This window comes from Salmo salar, chromosome ssa06 (genome assembly GCF_905237065.1).
Source record: "Salmo salar chromosome ssa06, Ssal_v3.1, whole genome shotgun sequence".
NCBI lineage: Eukaryota > Metazoa > Chordata > Actinopteri > Salmoniformes > Salmonidae > Salmo > Salmo salar.
Genome location: NC_059447.1, coordinates 35,278,222 through 35,298,039, shown reverse-complemented (window position 1 = coordinate 35,298,039; position 19,818 = coordinate 35,278,222). Strand labels below are relative to the sequence as shown.

Genomic DNA, 19,818 nt, shown 5'->3' with positions numbered 1-19,818 from the left:
TCCTGCTGATGGGTTGTTGCCCTCCTACGGCCTCCTCCACGTCTCCTGATGTACTGGCCTGTCTCCTGGTAGCGCCTCCATGCTCTGGACACTACGCTGACAGACACAGCAAACCTTCTTGCCACAGCTCACATTGATGTGCCATCCTGGATGAGCTGCACTACCTGAGCCACTTGTGTGGGTTGTAGACTCCATCTCATGCTACCACTAGAGTGAAAGCACCGCCAGCATTCAAAAGTGACCAAAACATCAGCCAGGAAGCATAGGAACTGAGAAGTGGTCTGTGGTCACCACCTGCAGAACCACTCCTTTATTGGGGGTGTCTTGCTAATTGCCTATAATTTCCACCTGTTGTCTATTCCATTTGCACAACAGCATGTGACATTTATTGTCAATCAGTGTTGCTTCCTAAGTGGACAGTTTGATTTCACAGAAGTGTGATTGACTTGGAGTTACATTGTGTTGTTTAAGTGTTCCCTTTATTTTTTTGAGCAGTGTATAAAGCTAACAGAAATATTGCTAGAGATTGCCAAGAAATGTATTGCCTTGAAATGGAAATCGGATTCCTCCCTGCCAGTTGCAATGTGACTATCGGAAGTTAATAGTTGTATCCCACTGGAGAAAATCACTTACTGCTTGAGGAATAAGTTAAAGACATTTTACAGAATTTGGCAACCTTTTAATGACTATATGGAGAATCTCCCCCCACATCACATTGATTGAATCTCTAGATAATCCTTATATAATGTTTCACACGTAATGTATAATATGTAGCTTACAGCAGGTGACCATATGATCCAATGTTTCATTATTATTATTTTTATTTTACTCTTTATTATGACTTTTATGTATTATGTATGGTTGTATATATAATTATTATTATTTTATTTTTTTGTTACGCTCGTCTGTTACTGTCACTTTGTCCTATTGTTGTCAAATATCTTTTCACTTTTGTTTTGAATGTGCTTAATTGGAAAATGCATAAATATAATATATTTTAAAAAAAAATTGCACTGGACAAACTAATATTTTTTTTTTTAAACAATTTGAAGAAACTAGACCTCATTGTGACAACGGCAAACATATTTCTGGATCTCCAGGACTTTACAGCCAAAATGTTTACAGGGAATACTGAATGAATATACTGAACCTTTGTAGGGATTTGAATATACATTCGAATCAGACTGAAGGAGTACAGTTTGTTTTATTTGCATTTGAATATTATAAGTATATTTTTTCACCCTTCCCTTCTCCATATTATTTTTGCGTTAAAGCTTATCAGTTTTCACCCCATCCAGTAGGTGGCGGCATGCACCTCTAATGTTGTTTGTGGACCGCCGTAATACCATAGAAGAAGAACTCTAGCTAGCTCAAGCTAATAACAACACTCGCTGCAGCGTATATAAATATTTGGCTGCAGTTTCCGAGACGTTTAGCTACCACCTGTTTGCGTTGGTTTGTAGTAGAAACAAAAACTAGATACTTGTTCTTTTGTAAAAAATAACACTTTATACACGTTCGTTCAATAATATTTAAACAAATGTTATCTGTTTCATATTTTTGTATAGCTAGCCAGCTAATGTTAACACAATAAGGGCCTTAACTAGCTAGAGTTGATCGCTTGACATTTTGAACGCGAGAATCTAAGGCTTGCCTGCAAAAACTTGCCCCTGTTCCAGCGGAGAAATAGATATTATATATATATATATATTTAGCGAACTAACTAGTTAGGTAGAAGTCAAGTGGTTTTTAAAATGAGGGGCGGTTCGTCGTATGGAGATCGGGACAGGGACCGTGGTCGCGACAGGGGGTAAGTCAGGCAGTTAGCTATTTACCTGGAAACCCAGAGATTAATTGCATTGATTTCCACGTCGGCATAAAAGTTTCCTCATACGACCTCTGCAAGCCAGAATGTTGAATGAAATTATATTTTAACTTACTATCACCTGAAGCATGGGCACAAGATGAAAATACATGTGTAGCAGTGTTGCTTCCTTCCTCGCCCCTACCTGGGCTCGAACCAGGGACCCTCTGCACACATCAACACCTGCCTCCCACGAAACGTTGTTCCTTATCGTTCCACAAAAGCCACAGCCCTTGGAGATCAAGGGAAACTACTTCAAGGTCTCAGAGCGAGTGATGTCACCGATTGAAACGCTATTAGCGCATACCCCTAAAACTAACTAGCCATTTCACACCGGTTACACTCACCCCCCCCCCTTTTGACCTCCTTTTCCGCATCAACCAGTGATCCGGGTCACGGCACCAATGTAAGCTAGCCATTTCACACCGGTTACACATGCACGCCACGCAAGCATACATGGTTCTGGGCACTTTACAGGTGATATAAATCTACATGCGTTTTGATTTTGTGATTTTTATTACACTTTACTGTGGGTACAGTGCATTCGGGAAGTATTCAGACCCCTTGACCTTCTCCACGTTTTGTTATTCTTGTTCTAAAATTGATTAAATTGGTTGTTTCCCCTTATCAATCTACACACAATACCCCATAATGACAAAGAAAAACAGGTTTTGAATTTATTGGAAATGTATAAAAAAAAAGTTATATTACATTTACATAAGTATTCAGACCCTTTACTCAGTACTTTGGTAAAGCACCTTTGGCAGTGATTACAACCTCAAGTCTTCTTGGGTATGACGCAACAAGTGTGGCACACCTGTATTTGGGGAGTTTGTCCCATTCTTCTCTGCAGATTCTCTCAAGCTCTGTCGGGTTGGATGGGGAGCGTCGCTGCACAGCTATTTTCAGGTCTCTCCAGAGATGTTCGATCGGGTTCAAGTCCGGGCTCTGGCTAAGCCACTCAAGGACATTGAGACTTGTCCCGAAGCCACTCTTGCGTTGTCTTGGCTGTGTGCTTAGGGTCGATATCTTGTTGGAAGGTGAACCTTCACCCAGTCTGAGGTCCTGAGCGTTCTGGAGCAGGTTTAAATCAAGGATCTCTCTGTACTTTGCTCCGTTCATCTTTCCCTTGATCCTGACTAGTGTCCGAGTCCCTGCCACTGAAAAACATTCCCGCAGCAGGATGCTGCCACCACCATGCTTCACCGAAGGGATGGTGCCAGGTTTCATCCAGACCCGACGCTTGACTTCAGGCCAAAGAGTTCGATGTTGGATTCATCAGACCAGAGAATCTTGTTTCTCATGGTCTGCGTCCTTTAGGTGCCTTTTGGCAAACTAAGCGGGCTGTCATGTGCCTTTTACTGAGGAGTGGCTTCTGTCCAGCCACTCTACCATAAATGCCTGATTGGTGGAGTGCTGCAGAGATGGTTGTCGTTCTGGAAGGTTCTCCCATCTCCACAGAGGAACTCTAGAGCTCTGTCAGAGTGACCATTGGGTTCTTGGTCACCTCCCTGACCAAGGCCCTTCTCCCCCAATTGCTCAGTTTGGCCTGGGCGCCCAGCTCTAGGAACAGTCTTGGTGGTTCCAAACTTATTCCATTTAAGAATGATGGAGGCCACTGTGTTCTTGGGGACCTTCAATGCTGCAGAAATGTTTTGGTACCCTTCCCCAGATCTGTGCCCCAACACAATCCTGTCTCAGAGCTCTACGGACATTTCCTTCAACCTCATGGATTGTTTTTTACTCTGACATGCACTGGTTAACTGTGGGACCCTATATAGACAGGGGTGTGCCTTTTACAGATCATGTCCAATCAATTTAATTTACCACAGGTGGACTCCAAGTTGTAGAAACATCTCAAGGATGATCAATGGAAACAGGATGCAAATGGCGACCCAGTCTATTTGCATTGCCCCCCCCCCTCCTTCTACGCTACTGCTACTCTCTGTTATCTATGCATAGTCACCTTAATAACTCTACCTACATGTACATATTACCTCGACACCAGTGCCCCCGTATATACTTCCGCTATTGTTATTTACTGCTGCTCTTTAATTATTAGTTATTCCTATCTCTTACTTTTTTTAGGTGTATTCTTAAAACTGCATTGTTGGTTTAGGGCTTGTAAGTAAGCATTTCACTATAAGATCTACACCTGTTGTATTCGGTGCATGTTACAAATAACATTTGATTTGATTTGACCTGAGCTCAGTTTCGAGTCTCATAGCAAAGGGTCTAAATACTTATATAAATAAGGTATTTCTGTTTTTTATTTTTTCTAAATTAGCAAACATTTCTAAAAACCAGTTTTCTCTTTGTCATTATGGGGTGTTGTGTGTAGATTTTAGAATAATGCTGTAACGTAACAAAATGAAGGGGTCTGAATACTTTCCATTGTCTTGCATTCCCACTGTAAAAAGGACCAACAGTGGTAACCGGTAGAGTATGTTCCAATGTCATTTTATTCAACATGCTGGTTTGTAGAGGTTGTGAGTGGAAACTTTCCTGATCCAAACACACATTTCTGCCCGATGTAGAATTCAATACAATTCAACATCGTGTTTCCAGTCAAGATAGCTATATCTCTATTCACTTTAGCTAATAAGAATATCTAACCAAAGATGGATAGCTACAATGAATCTATAAAGACCAGCTACTTAGCTAGCTTGCTATGTAATCCTCTTCATACCCTTTGGGACCAATGGACAAAATGTGATTCCTCCAATTCTTTCTGTCCTTGGCAAATGTTGTGTACAGTGAGTCTAGCTTGAGGTAATCAAATACTAATCTATGTGCTTGTCATCTTGTTAGGAGTCCTCGTTTTGGTTCTAGCAGAGGTCCCCCTCCCAACAAGAAGTTTGGGAACCCAGGGGAGCGTTTGCGTAAGAAGAAATGGGACCTAAACGAGCTTCCAAAGTTTGAGAAGAACTTTTACAATGAACATCCAGATGTCCAGCGCATGAGCCAGGTATTTCACCACACCAGTGTGCTTCAGTCATGGAGAACCACAGGTGTGTGTGCATTTCTTACTGCACAGTCCAGTAGACCTACTATGACATCTGATTCAACTAATCAAGGGTTTGATGTTTAGTGAATCTGGTTTATTTGTGCTGGGCAGTCTGCACACTCTTGGTCCACACTAAGATTGAACAGCGCTGCCCTACACTCTTATTGACTTAGGTTGCAGTTGTTGCCAGATGTGCCACCCTTGACACTATTGGTGGACAGTTTTTCTTTCCTATTGTCTCAGATATTGTTTTCTGTCTTTCAGTATGACTTGGAGGAGTTTCGCAGGAAGAAGGAGATCACTATCAGGGGGTCAGGCTGCCCGAAACCTGTCAGTAGCTTCTCCCAGGCCCATTTTCCCCGTAAGTACAAACACTTTTCAGTACAAGTGAACTGCCCTGGCGTCATTGTGAATATGCATATCGTTTTCACCTCTGGGAAACATCTATTCTGGCAGGTGATGTGGCCAACTGAACCTTAGTTTTGTTAACCATTGCAATTTATAGTTATTTAGTTATGCTTATAAGATGTTCTTATCCACAACACCCAGAGTATGTGATGGATGTGCTGATACAGCAGAACTTTAAGGAGCCCACAGCTATCCAGGCACAAGGCTTCCCTCTGGCCCTGAGTGGCAGGGACATGGTGGGCATCGCACAGACAGGTTCCGGGAAAACCTTATCGGTGAGATGCAGCAATAGCTCCGTCATCATACATTCACAAGAACCGAACAGGATGAACAAAAAGTTACAGCAACACTTAGGAACAATAGCTGCATGCACACTGTTCACATCTGTAGACATTTTTATTAATTTGTCTTTCTGCCCATTTTTACACATACCCCTGTGTTTACTGCCATACAATATCCTCAGTTATCTTGTCTTCCTTCTAGAGCCTGACCGATATGTGTTTTTGGGGGTCCGATACAGATTCATCTTTTTTGAGGGGGACAAAACGTACCAATATGATATACCTGCAGATATACTGTTTTACAGTGGACAAATTTCTGTGAACATTTTCCACACTGACTTTTTAGAAATGGCCATCCAAAAGAGTAATTGTCTAAGAAATATGCTGCAAATGTTGATTTCTTACATTGTGACAGTAATGGCACATCATGAGAATGTCCACAAGTGTCCCTTTTTTCATCCTATTCGTTGAATATGGGTTATAGTGGAATTGATCGGGCTCTACTTCCTTCTATTATTAATCTCTCCTGCTTGATGTGGGGCGTTTATCCCCATGTTGTTGTGTCTCCTCAGTATCTCCTGCCTGCCATTGTGCACATAAACCACCAGCCCTACCTAGAAAGAGGAGACGGACCAATCGTAAGTAATCCATTTTGGATGAATCTGACAGCAAAATGTATTATATTCAGGGAGAGTTTTTTTTCTATCCCTGTCCTGTCCCTGTGCAGTGTTTGGTTCTGGCACCAACTCGAGAGCTGGCCCAGCAGGTTCAGCAAGTGGCGCATGAATACGGCAAGTCATCACGCATCAAGAGCACCTGTGTCTACGGGGGAGCGCCCAAGGGACCCCAGATCCGTGACCTGGAGAGAGGTAAGGAGGCTCCTCTGGATAAAGGCCTACACACTAGTCACTATAACCTATACGCTGAAGATAATCCATACTCTTTTCCATTACGCATGTCTGTCTAAACCAGAGAAACCTACCCTGCTCTCTGTCTCCCTCCCAGGTGTTGAGATCTGCATCGCCACCCCGGGTCGTCTCATTGACTTCCTGGAGGCAGGGAAGACCAACCTACGGCGCTGCACCTACTTGGTGCTGGACGAGGCTGACAGAATGCTGGACATGGGCTTTGAGCCACAGATCCGCAAGATTGTTGACCAGATTAGGGTGAGCAGGGTTCTCTAGTCACTCAAGCAAAGTGACCCTCATTTTACAGATGTGATTACCTTGTCTCTTTCCAATGCATTAGCTACACATTGACGCATTTCAGGCCTGCCTAGACCATAAAAATATTGGTTGACCGAGAGTCATGTTCCTTCGACCAATCGATTGGTCAAAATGTTGAAACTTATTTTTCCATATATAGACACACACTATGTGTTTCAATAAAATAAACTACATACAGTGGCTTTCAAAAGTATTCACCCCTTTGGCATTTTTCCTATTTTGTTGTCTTACAACCTGGAATTAAAATGGATTTTGGGGGGGTTTGTATCATTTGATTTACACAACATGTCTACCACTATGGAGATGCAAAATATTTTTTATTGTGAAACAAACAAGAAATAAGACAAAAAAACTGAACTTGAGTTTGCATAACTATTCACAAAGTCAGTACTTTGTAGAACCACCTTTTGCAGCAATTATAGCTGCAAGTCTCTTGGGGTATGTCTCTATAAGCTTGGCACATCTAGCCACTGGGAGTTTTGCCTTTTCTTCAAGGCAAAACTGCCCCAGCTCCTTCAAGTTGGATGGGTTCCGCTGGTGTACAGCAATCTTTAAGTCCTACCACAGATTCTCAATTGGATTGAGATCTGGGCTTTGACTAGGCCATTCCAAGACAGTTAAATGTTTCCCCTTAAACCACTCGAGTGTTGCTTTAGCAGTATGCTTAGGGTCATTGTCCTGCTGGAAGGTGAACCTCCGTCCCAGTCTCAAATCTCTTGAAGACTGAAACAGGTTTCCCTCAAGAATTTCCCTGTATTTAGCGCCATCCATCATTCCTTCAATTCTGACCAGTTTCCCAGTCCCTGTCGATGAAAACATCCCCACAGCATGATGCTGCCACCACCATGCTTCACTGTGGGTATGGTGTTCTCGGGGTGATGGAGGTGTTGGGTTTGCGCCAGATATAGTGTTTTCCTTGATGGCCAAAAAGCTAAATTTTAGTCTCATTTGACCAGAGTACCTTCTTCTATATGTTTGGGGAGTCTCCCACATGCCTTTTGGCGAACACCAAACGTGTTTGCTTATTTTTTTCTTTAAGTAATGGCTTTTTTCTGGCCACTCTTCCGTAAAGCCCAGCTCTGTGGAGTGTACGGCTTAAAGTGGTCCTATGGACAGATACTCCAATCTCCGCTGTGGAGCTTTGCAGCTCCTTCAGGGTTATCTTTGGTCTCTTTTTTGCCTCTGAGTAATGCCCTCCTTGCATGGTCCATGAGTTTTGGTGGGCGGCCCCCTCTTGGCAGGTGTGTTGTGGTGCCATATTCTTTCCATTTTTTAATAACGAATTCAATGCTGCTACGTAGGATGTTCAAAGTTTCTGATGTTTTTTTATAACCCAACCCTGATCTGTACTTCTCCACAACTTTGTCCCTGACCTGTTTAGAGAGCTTCTTTGTCTTCATGGCGCCGCTTGCTTGGTGGTGCCCATTGCTTAGTGGTGTTGTAGACTCTGGAGTCTTTCAGAACAGGTGTATATATAAAGAGATCATGTGACACTTAGATTGCCCACAGGTGTACTTTATTTAACCAATTATGTGACTTCTGAAGGTAATTGGTTGCACCAAATCTTATTTAGGGGCTTCATAGCAAAGGGGGTGAATGCATATGCACACACCACTTTACTGTTTTGTGTTGTTTTTTTTGTTTTTTTTAAACAAGTAATGTTTTTCATTTAACTTCACCAATTTGGACTATTTTGTGTATGTCCATTACATGAAATCCAAATAAAAATCTATTTTAATTACAGGTTGTAATGCAACAAAATAGGGAAAACGCCAAGGGGATGAATACTTTTGCAAGGCACTGTGTGCACTGAGCTTGTCTGATGCTTTAAGCACACTGTTTGATTAAATAATTAAGACACGACTGGCGCAAATTGTCTCACTCTCCTCCCTATTGTAGCAAAAAGGCACCACAGCAAGTGTTAATTGCGCTGTCCGTGCTGAAGCTGTAATGTTATTTCAGCTTTTTAATTTCATACTTGTTTCTGACCGAAAAGTTCTGTTACCAAAATCCCTAATTTGTTTAGGAAAAATATTCCCTCAACCCTCGTTCTCTTAGGGATAGCCCCCCTTTTTTTCAATTTTTGCCTAAATTACATACCCAACTCTAACTGCCTGTAGCTCAGGCCCTGAAGCAAGGATATGCATATTCTTGGTAACATTTGAAAGGAAACACTTTGAAGTTTGTGGAAATGTGAATTGAATGTAGGAGAATATTAACACAATAGATCTGGTAGAAGAAAATACAAAGAAAAAAAACAAGTTTTTTTCTACCATCATCTTTGAAATGCAACAGAAAGGTCGCACTTCCAGCCATCACTCTGGTTGTAATTCCGATGGTGTCCACAAGATGGCAGCAGTGTATGTGCAAAGTTTCAGACGAATAACTTGAAGTATGAGTGAACTACATAACATTTAGTGTGAAGTCACCCAGGTACATTTGGGCAAATCGTGAAGGAGACATTTGCATTCATATTACATTTTTCTGCAAGAATATCGTCAAATCTGTATACTTGGACTTTGATTTAGCTTTTCCAGTATTAGTAGCCATATTATCAGTTCAACATTTGCAAAACCACCAGTTTTCATAACTTCATAACTCTGAATATTCTTATAATTTTTGTCCAAAATGAAAAGGCATGCTGTCGTACAAGGTTAGTAGCTACATTTTACGACAGATACATGGTTTCCGGATACTCCCGTAAAGCCCAGCTCGTTGGCTATCTAGCTAGCTTTGTTTGATCCCGATTGGTGCTTATTTGACAAAGTTAGAGTTGTTCAAGTGAAGACCGCCCGTGTCATCTGCGTGCCATGAAGGCGTCGCTCTCTGACCAAATATGGTGTCCTATAGGATATACTACACCCCTAATGATATAGTGAAGTCTCGTTACGTTCTAGAATCTCTGAGGAATACATACGAACGCGATTTGACTGTTTGAAACAACGTTTAGGGTGAGATTTTCACAGATTCCTTTCTTTGCAAATTGAACGAGTGGAAATACAAAATCGATCATGCTATATGGACCTTTTTAGCATATGAAAAATTATTTTATCTAACAAAACGACACTTCATGTTATCTCTGGGACCCTTTGTATGATAAAACAGAGCAAGATTTCAGAATGTACAGTTGAAGTCGGAAGTTTGCATACACTTAGGTTGGAGTCATTAAAACTCGTTTTTCAACCACTCCACAAATTTCTTGTTAATAAACTATAGTTTTGGCAAGTCGGTTAGGACATCTACTTTCTGCATGACACAAGTAATTTTTCCAACAATTGTTTACAGACAGATTATTTCACTTATCATTCGCTGTATCACAATTCCAGTGGGTCTGAAGTTTACATACACTAAATTGACTGTGCCTTTAAACAGCTTGGAAAATTCCAGAAAATGATGTCATGGCTTTAGAAGCTTCTGATAGGCTAATTGACATAATTTGAGTCAATTGTACCTGTAGATGTATTTCAAGGCCTACCTTCAAACTCAGTGCCTCTTTGCTTGACATCATGGGAAAATCAAAATAAATCAGCATAGACCTCCACAAGTCTGGTTCATCCTTGGGAGCAATTTCCAAATGCCTGAAGGTACCACGTTCATCTGTACAAACAATAGTACGCAAGTATAAACACCATGGGACCACGCAGCCGTCATACCACTCAGGAAGGAGACGCGTTCTGTCTCCTATAGATGAACGTACTTTGGTGCGAAAAGTGCAAATCAATCCCAGAACAACAGCAAAGGACCTTGTGAAGATGCTGGAGGAAACGGGTACAAAGGTATCTATATCCACAGTAAAACGAGTCTTATATCGACATAACCTGAAAGGCCGGAAGAAGCCACTGCTCCAAAACCGCCATAAAAAAAGCCAGGCTACGGTTTGCAACTGCACATGGGGACAAAGATAATACTTTTTGGAGAAATGTCCTCTGGTCTGATGAAATGAAAATAGAACTGTTTGGCCATAATGACCATCATTATGTTTGGAGGAAAAAGGGGGAGGCTTGCAAGCCGAAGAACACCATCCCAACCGTGAAGCACGGGGGTGGCAGCATCATGTTGTGGGGGTGCTTTGCTGCAGGAGGGACTGGTGCACTTCAGAAAATAGATGGCATCATGAGGAGGAAAATTAGGTGGATATATTGAAGCAACATCTCAAGACATCAGTCAGGAAGTTAAAGCTTGGTCGCAAATGGGTCTTCCAAATGGACAATGACCCCAAGCATACTTCCAAAGTTGTGGGAAAATGGCTTAAGGACAACAAAGTCAAGGTATTGGAGTGGCCATCACAAAGCCCTGACCTCAATCACATAGAACATTTGTGGACAGAACTGAAAAAGTGTGTGCGAGCATGGAGGCCTTACAAACCTGACTCAGTTACACCAGCTCCGTCAGGAGGAATGGGCCAAAATTCACCGAACTTATTGTGGGACGCTTGTGGAAGGCTACACGAAACGTTTGACCCAAGTTAAACAATTTAAGGCAATGGTACCAAATGCTAATTGAGTGTATGTAAACTTCTGACCCACTGGGAATGTGATGAAAGAAATAAAAGCTGAAATAAATCATTCTCTCTACTATTATTCTGACATTTCACATTCTTAAAATAAAGTCGTGATTCTAATTGACCTAAGACAGGGAATTTTTACTATGATTAAATGTCAGGAATTGTGAAAAACTGAGTTTAAATGTATTTGGCTAAGGTGTATGTAAACTTCGGACTTCAACTCTAAGTAGACATTTCACCTTCAGAGGTGAATTTACCAAACCTATCGCGGTGAAAAAAAGTGTTTTGTTGTTAGGAGCTCTCCTCAAACAATAGCATGGCAATTTTTTCGCAGTAATAGCTACTGTAAATTGGACAGTGCAGTTATATTAACAAGAATGTAAGCTTTCAGCTGATATTAGACACTTATATGTACTGACATTTGTTGTTTTTCTCTAAAATCTGCGATGGTGACACAAGGCGCTGCATGATTTACAACTGTCCTGTTGACGGGACGCCGATCCCTAAGAAGTTTAAGTGAAACAAGGAGGCATCGCATGCAGATGACCTATAGCCTATCATAATCACATCAATAAATTGGTTATAACAGTTGCTGTTAGATTACAATATTATTACCTTTTCTGACCATTTGGAACAGTGTAAACAGAAACTGTTCTAACGGGGGGAAAAATATATAAAGCCTTTTACAGCAGACTAAAACCAGTTTCATGCATTCGTAAATTGCGTTTTATTTATTATTTAGGCTAATTATTCAAAGCTCCCTATGTTATTTAATTTGAAAGCTAAAATGCTTGTGATGACATGAATGAATGATTGATTGATACAAGAGCCTATATATTGAAATATAGGCCTAAGTAAGTTACGGTATTAAGACTAAACAGGATGTGCTCTTAGGCCTACAGCTCAATAGTGGTTATACAAAGCCTACTAATGATAACGACATTACTAATAATTGTAATATCAATAAGGAGGAGATCAATAAAAAGGAGGGTATAGGAGCGAGAGCTGCGTGCATATTATGTGACAAACAGGTGCTGTGAGATTACAATCACATTTTTCTGTCTGTTTGGAACAGTGTAAACAAAACTAAATAAGTAATACCAGTCTGTTCTAACAGGAAAAAAATTGTAACGCCTTTATTATAGCATGGCAAAGAATAAAAACAGCCGAATCTGTGAAATTGCTTTATCCGGCATTTTTCCATTGCATGAGGCTTGGTGCTCATGGAATCATTAGGCTATGAAACAAACACTCCAAACGCAACAGAAGCAAGATCGGTCTTATTTCTGTAGATATGTATGGATGATTTATAAAGCCTGGCACATTTAACAGTTAGGCTATTGATTATAGAATTAATTAAGTTGGGGTTTCCTCTCCTCAATTTTCTTAGACAATCAGGTTAAGGCTGTTTCCTCGTCGTTGCTGCTGCCTCAGCCGCATTGTTCTCAATCCCAATATGCCGGTTAATTTGCTATTATGCACATAGCAACATAGGGAAAGGTGCCGATTCTACAGCGCACTGAAGATTGTTTCAGAACCGCTGACAGGGACTGTATCCAACGCGGGAGAAAGCGGGTTTGTTATAATATTAGATTTATTAGTGTTGCACCATTATCTTTTACATAATATAACCATATACAATTTCAGTATCACGTCTTACAGTGATGGACTGTGCTCTTTCCATGACATAGTTTTCACCTGGTCAGTCTATGACCCCTTAACCCCTTATTGATGTCATCCACTATAATCAGTGTAGATGAAGGGGAGGCGACAGGTTTAAGAAGGATTTTTAAGCCTTGTGACAATTGCGACATGGATTGTGTATGTGTACCATTCAGAGGGTGAATGGGCAAGACAAAATATTTAAGTGCCTTTGAACGGGGTATGGTAGTAGGTGCAAGGCGCACCGGTTTGAGTGTGTCAAGAACTGCAACGCTGCTGAGTTTTTCACGCTCAACCGTTTCCCATGTCTATCAAGAATGATCCACCACCCAAAGGACATCCAGTCAACTTAACACATTAGAGTCCCTGTGGAACGTTCTCGACACCTTGTAGTCCATGCCCCGATGAATTGTGGCTGTTCTGAGGGCAAAAAGGGTTGCCACTCAATATTAGGATGGTGTTCCTAATGTTTTGTACACTCAGTGTATATTTCTGTAGATAGACTACTACAAATTCTTCATTCCAAATGGCTAGTGGTTTCTAGTCTATGTCCCCAAACTGCTGCTATACTGTAATAAAACATCTGATACTGCTGCTAGCTACTGCAAAATGCGCTTCCATTTTTTGTCAAGAGTTTCTAATGCCGCTCTCATCCCAGCCTGACAGGCAGACCCTGATGTGGAGTGCCACCTGGCCCAAGGATGTGCGGCAGCTAGCAGAGGACTTCCTGAAGGACTATGTCCAGATCAACGTGGGAGCCCTGGAGCTGAGCGCCAACCACAACATCCTGCAGATTGTGGACGTGTGCACGGAGAGTGAGAAGGACAACAAGTGAGGCTAATACTTGTTCACTCTACTCCACTGAAACATTAGCGTTAGTGAATGGGACTGTGTTGATGTAGACTGATGAGGCTTGGTCGTAGACCGACGTAACTAACTCTCCAAAGAGCTTTCATTGGCTAACATGTTCGCTCTCCTTCTCCCCAGGCTGCTCCAGCTGATGGAGGAGATCATGGCTGAGAAGGAGAACAAGACCATCATCTTTGTGGAGACCAAGAAACGCTGCGACGATCTGACCCGCAGAATGAGACGCGATGGGTGAGCGAGGGAAAGGAACACACACACACACACTCTGGGAGTAATTAATTGATTCCATTGAATATAAAATACTTCTGGTCATGGGGTTGTACTACTTCATAACAATTCCCAGTTTTCTGATCATCAAGCTGACAGGTTGGTTTGCTCCTCAGGTGGCCAGCGATGTGTATCCATGGTGACAAGACTCAGCCGGAGAGAGACTGGGTGCTGACAGGTAAGACGTGGTTTATTACGAGTATTATATGGGCTAGTATAGGGCTAATTGGTATTGGTTGTTGTCGTGACGCCTTCCTTTGTGACCCTCAGCTGATCTCTTGGCATTTCCTCTCTCCTTCTATAGAGTTCCGTAGTGGCAAGGCTCCTATTCTTATTGCTACTGATGTGGCCTCACGTGGTTTGGGTATGTACTGTGTGCTCAGAATAAAAGCACAGTCCCTCGGCATGAATACAAACCCTCAATGGGCTATGAGTAGGACACCTAATTGTGCTTAGATGTACAGTATACTAGCCTCATTGCATGTAAGAAACCCAAGAAATGTATAGATTTATTGAATTCATGAAATGGCCTCTACAAAACACATTGAAGCAGATTTCTGTGAGTACTGTTGCCACTTTGTTTAATGTGAAGTGTGGCTTTCTTGTCAGTAGTACTTTTTAGATACAGAATATGTATTTAAGAAGTATGCCTTATTTCTGTAACTAATTTTTCTTTGTGGAATGCCACGTCCCTTGAATAACAGGGCTAGAAAAATCCAACCATTGAAAAAACATATAGTAATTTGAGCTACCTTTTGTCAGTGTGTGTGTGAAGTATGAACTTAAAATAACGGGTATGGAGAGTGATGCACCCCCTTATGGCAATCAATTTTTATAACCAAATTTTGTTTTGTTTCTGTGTTCATTTATTTTCTTTCATTTTGTTTTTGTTTGTTTCCAAGTCTCTCTTCCGGCACTAGAAGCGCACAGGCCCACTGGAGCCTGCAGCCGGACCTAGGCATGACTAATCGAGCCTGAGTTGCGGAGAGAAACACAGGGGAGAGGAGGCCTGATTTATCAATCACAGACACAGACATCTCTCCGAAAACCCAGAACAGAGCCCTCAAAAAAAACTCTCCCCCTTCCAGCAAACTGACTGCCTGGACGACAGAGGGGGGGGGGGAAGGGTTCTGCTGGGATTCCAAATTTTAAACTGGGGCGGGGCGGTCAGCTCAGAGGGCCAAGAGGGGGGCGGCCTCCCACAAGCTATGCCATCAGCCTGCAACAGTAACGCACCATATGTAGTTCCTTTCATAAATGACACTAATATAGCTACCCAATGCTAAGCAGGTTTGTTTCACTAAACAGCTTTAAAGTTTTCAGAGGATTTCTCCATTCCCTTTGCTAATATGGAGTGTTTTCAAAAAGCCCTAGTTAGACATCTTTGAAGATACTAAATGAGGCTTGGCATCATTGGAGATCAATTGATTGATAAGTAGTTTGCCAGAAACATTCTTAAAGTAATTCTAGCTTACAGTATAGCTAGTCTTAAATGTAGACAAATAATTTCCCCAGAGGTTAATAGATAAAGTGGTGCGTTACAAGAAGACAGGAAAAGGCGGCAGGCCAAGTATTTGTCGCTTTGCTGGAGGCTCCCCTCTAAACTGCCCCTGCAGCCCCCTATGCAGCCTGACACCCCCACCACTGGCTGTGCCGGCCTCTCCCTCTGCGGGCGTCATGTCTGGTCCTGGCTGGCAGGAGTCCTGGCCTGAAGGAGCCTCTCTATATATCCCCCCCCCCCCCCCTCTCTCTGTCTCTCTATCCCTCCTTCTCTCTGCCCACCCCTTAATCTATCACACTTTAGTCCATTTACTTGTTCATAGTCCACTGTTTAGAGAGACATTCTCTTTCTACCTCGCCCTATGCTTATTCTGACCCTGGTCATGTGATCCCTTGGCCTTCTTCCCAAATCTGTCATGCGTTCATCTCTTTACTTCAAATATCGAATGACTCTCCGTGTGCATCATACAAAGACAACCCAGACCTGTAGATTCAGAAAAATGGAAACGTTCTACCTGCACTCAGCAAACCCCAGTCAGAATCATGTCCTGACGTCTGTATATTCGCCCCTCTACAAATGCTCACGTTCCCTGGCAAAGCCCCTTAATGTTGAGTATTTTAGCTCCCCAAAACCTCCACATCGCCACCCCAGTGTCTGTTTCTTGTTACTGCACTTGAACCCCTGGGCTCCTGGACACGCTGTCAGTCTGGGAAGGACCTGGGGGGACTTCCCTGGGTCTCTTCCATTTGTCTCCTCTGAACAGATTTCTACCAAAGACCTTGGATAATCTCAACAACAACACCCAGAAAATATCCCCCAAACTAGAATTAAACATCAGGTATTCGCTAGAAACAGGAGAGGATGCTTACCATACAGGTAGTTACAGTAAGTCCATATTTAGACCCCTGAAGTCACATTGAAGTACCCAACAGTACAGAAACAGTAGCCCAATTTCCCCTATTCATGCCCCTGATGACGTGAAGAGGCAGAGCAAGGGTGTGGTGTCAGACCCAGTCCAGCCTGGGTTCTGGCTCTGCCACTCCAGTTGGGAGGGATGTGTGGAGGAGTGATGGGAGGGGGGAGGACCCATGTTGTCCTCCTCACTCTCCTACCCCTACAGACCTCCCAGGACTGGTCGGGGGGACAGAGGGCACTAACCTTGTAAGTCATCTCTAATACGGGGTAAGTACCTCACCCCACCTTCCCTGTTCCCATCCACCTCATCGGTCCGTAAGAAAAAGGAGACATTTTTAACCCACAGCAGTGTTTTCAGAGCCCTATGTCAACTGTAATGAGAAACAGACTTTAAAAAATGTTAAATTCCACCCTTTAAAGAAATCTTACCCTTTGCCCGTTTTGTCAATGGATCCAGATATACCCCATTTATTTATTTGGAGTTTCAGCCCCACTCAAAATGGGGATGTTCAAACCCTATTTGTAATTATTTAGTCTATCTGGTATTGATTGGCTGTTATTGTTACGTTTTGGTCACGAAGAAGCGGTATATTCAGTGCTTGACCGAAAGCATTTGAAATATATAGTGGCTGGAAAACTGAGGAGCCCATTGTATTTTTTGAGGAACATAGTGTATTGGTTAACAAATAATATTGACAGTATTGTAGTTATGTTGGGGTAAGTAGGATTTAAGTGTTTCTGCATTATGTACCGATTACATTGTTCACTAGACAGGTAAGTGAGGTTTCAGAGTTTGATCTGTGTCTTATGGGTATTGTCTGTACCAAGTACATTTCTAGTTTTGCTTGGTGCACAAAGCAAACATCTTAAAATAGGAATAAATGAACTCTCCATTCCTCTCCCCGACCTTTCCACAGGTGGCATATTGTTGTGAAATGTTTCTATCAAATCAATGCTGCTTTTCCTAACTTGTCCTTGTCTCTTCTCCCTCCCCATTGACTAACCCTCCCTACCCAACTCCTAACCCAAGATGTGGAGGATGTCAAATTTGTCATCAATTATGACTACCCAAACTCCTCTGAGGACTACATCCACCGTATCGGCCGTACTGCCCGTAGCACCAACAAGGGTACAGCCTACACATTCTTCACCCCGGGCAACCTTCGTCAGGCCCGTGAGCTCATCCGTGTCCTAGAGGAGGCCCGGCAGGCCATAAACCCCAAGCTGCTGCAACTGGTCAACACTGGCCGTGGAGGAGGTGAGAGAATGAGGGAGAGCCTTCAAGGGAAATGTCTGGGGGGAAAGAGTTGCCCCTCTAGATTTTTTTTAAGGTATTTGCAGCATTTTATAACTGACTTCATCTTCTCTCTTTGGAATACAGGAGGCAGGTCACGTTTCCGTGGCAACGGCTCCAACGCCAACAACCCCAACCTGATGTATCAGGATGAGTGCAACCGGCGCATGCGCACCGTGGGCAGCAAAGACAGCCGGGGGAGCAGCAGCGGCACGGGGAGCAGCAGCAGCATCAGCCGCGACAGCCGAGATGGAGGGAGCAGCCGTGCCGGGGACAGGTCGTCCTCTTCCTACAGGAGCAGCAGGGACAGCCGCAGCTATGGCTCCAGCTCCTCCTACAGCCAGTACCAGAGCGGGAGCAGCCAGTACAAGTCCGGGAGCAGCAATGGGGGGCAAGATCAGTCAGCGGGGCAGTTTGGTTCAGTCAGCAGGTCCAGTAAGCCCCCTCCACCCCCCTCAGGGCCGCAGCCCCTCATGGCCCAGAAGTTTACCCCAGCCCAGCCCATGATGGGATTAATGGGGCACTCGCCCTTCCAGTTTGCTCCCCCACCCCCTCCAACCTCACAGAGGAAGTAAAGCTGGGGCTAGCCCTCACCACACATGCATACAATCCCCAACATCAACCAGAAAAGTCAGTTGTTAGGATTTAGTTTGTCAGGATTTGAGATTCTGGAGTAGTGTGCTTGAAATCTTGGCCTTAGCTGACATAAATCCAGAAGTGTTTTGTTAGATTGGTGAGCGTTAAAAATACAAAATCAGCCGATTTGTTGTGGACATTCAACATTCCAATAATGAACTTGCCTGACATCAGTGCTTTGAAAGGATTTGTTTAAGCATTAAAATAGCTGTACAAATGCAGATTGTCCTTTGAGTAGTTAGACCACAATTGAAGTGGAATACACTTGTGCTGAAATGTAATACTTATATATTTGTAGGTGATGAAAGCATTTCCATTGAAGTGCCGTCTAATTTCTTTCATGTTGCTTTTCCCACAAAATACATATTCAGTGCTGTCAACAGTTAAGTAACTTTTTCAGCATATTGTCCTCAAACGTAAAGGTTATTTCATTATTGTACAAACCGGCTTTCTTAGTATAGTGAGCTTCGAATTAGTTGTTTCAGTGAACAAATGTTATTTTGCCTTTCGGTGTACGAGGCAGGTGCTACCGTTTCTCAGCTCATTCAGATGTTGTGCTTTTGGTTCTTCAGCTTTAGTTAGTTTGCACATAAGTGATTATTTTCCCATTTAGAATTTCTCTGATAAAGGTGATTAGTAATTCAGTTCCAGGACAGTCTTTTGAAATATGGATAGACATTTCCTGTCATGAGGTAGTTATTCGACTTCAGTTTGTTCATTCAAACCTTTATATACACACTTATGTAGGTTACGTTATTTTAATTGTTTATTTTGTGGGATCATTCAACCCCTCGGTAGCTGGAGCATATAATTACATTTTTTGGATATTGTTTCTCTATTGAACCTGTCACACATGCTTGTTTCTTCCTAGTGTAGAGATGAATAGGTTTGTGCTTAGCTGCTTCTCTGTCCTTTCCATCTGTAGTTGAATCATTCTAGTATGTAGACAAGACCAACCTGTAAAATCACTTTTTTACTGTCTGGTTTCTGTTTTTCAGGTCTCAATAAATCTTTTGAATGTTTAAAGTGTGTCTTAACATTTTGTTTCTGTACTCCACTAGGTGAGGTATTGATGGTGCGCCAACTAGTGCTCTTAAAACTACCATTGTGTGAATGAGCTTGGTTAAGATTGTCAGACTCCTACATCTTAATGACAACAGTTTAAACTAAGAAAAACAACTTAATACACATTTTCTATAATGTTCTCTTTGCAAATGTACAGAGTTGTATTGGAGATGCCTGGTGGAATGTGCTTGGGAGACTCAAGCCTTTGAGGAAAGAGTGATTCAGCAAGACAACTTGACAAACATTCATTCATCTTTAACGCAGATTTCTTCCTGGAACAGGTCATCTATGAAGCAGCGCGGAGTAAAAGACACATACCCA

The 19,818-nt window shown here is 42.5% G+C and overlaps 1 protein-coding gene across 1 annotated transcript; it reads left to right on the top strand.

Annotated features, from left to right (window-relative positions):
- Positions 1-1,348: 1,348 nt before the first annotated feature.
- On the top strand, positions 1,349-19,458 carry LOC106607118 (probable ATP-dependent RNA helicase DDX17). Its single transcript, XM_045720429.1, has 13 exons — positions 1,349-1,810; positions 4,676-4,832; positions 5,136-5,232; positions 5,421-5,554; positions 6,133-6,198; positions 6,288-6,429; positions 6,566-6,726; positions 13,611-13,783; positions 13,940-14,050; positions 14,203-14,264; positions 14,391-14,450; positions 17,533-17,760; positions 17,884-19,458. Exons 1-13 carry the CDS (start codon positions 1,755-1,757, stop codon positions 18,369-18,371), a joined length of 1,935 nt encoding a protein of 644 aa, XP_045576385.1. The 5' UTR covers positions 1,349-1,754; the 3' UTR covers positions 18,372-19,458.
- The last annotated feature ends 360 nt before the right edge of the window (positions 19,459-19,818 follow it).

Bases quoted from the DNA above. Each gene is read 5' to 3' on its own strand.
- LOC106607118 (XM_045720429.1), top strand. From the start codon at position 1,755: ATGAGGGGCGGTTCGTCGTATGGAGATCGGGACAGGGACCGTGGTCGC. The intron at 5,555-6,132 runs GTGAGATGCAGC...GTGTCTCCTCAG, and splicing joins GTTCCGGGAAAACCTTATCG to TATCTCCTGCCTGCCATTGT. The intron at 14,265-14,390 runs GTAAGACGTGGT...CTCCTTCTATAG, and splicing joins GAGAGACTGGGTGCTGACAG to AGTTCCGTAGTGGCAAGGCT.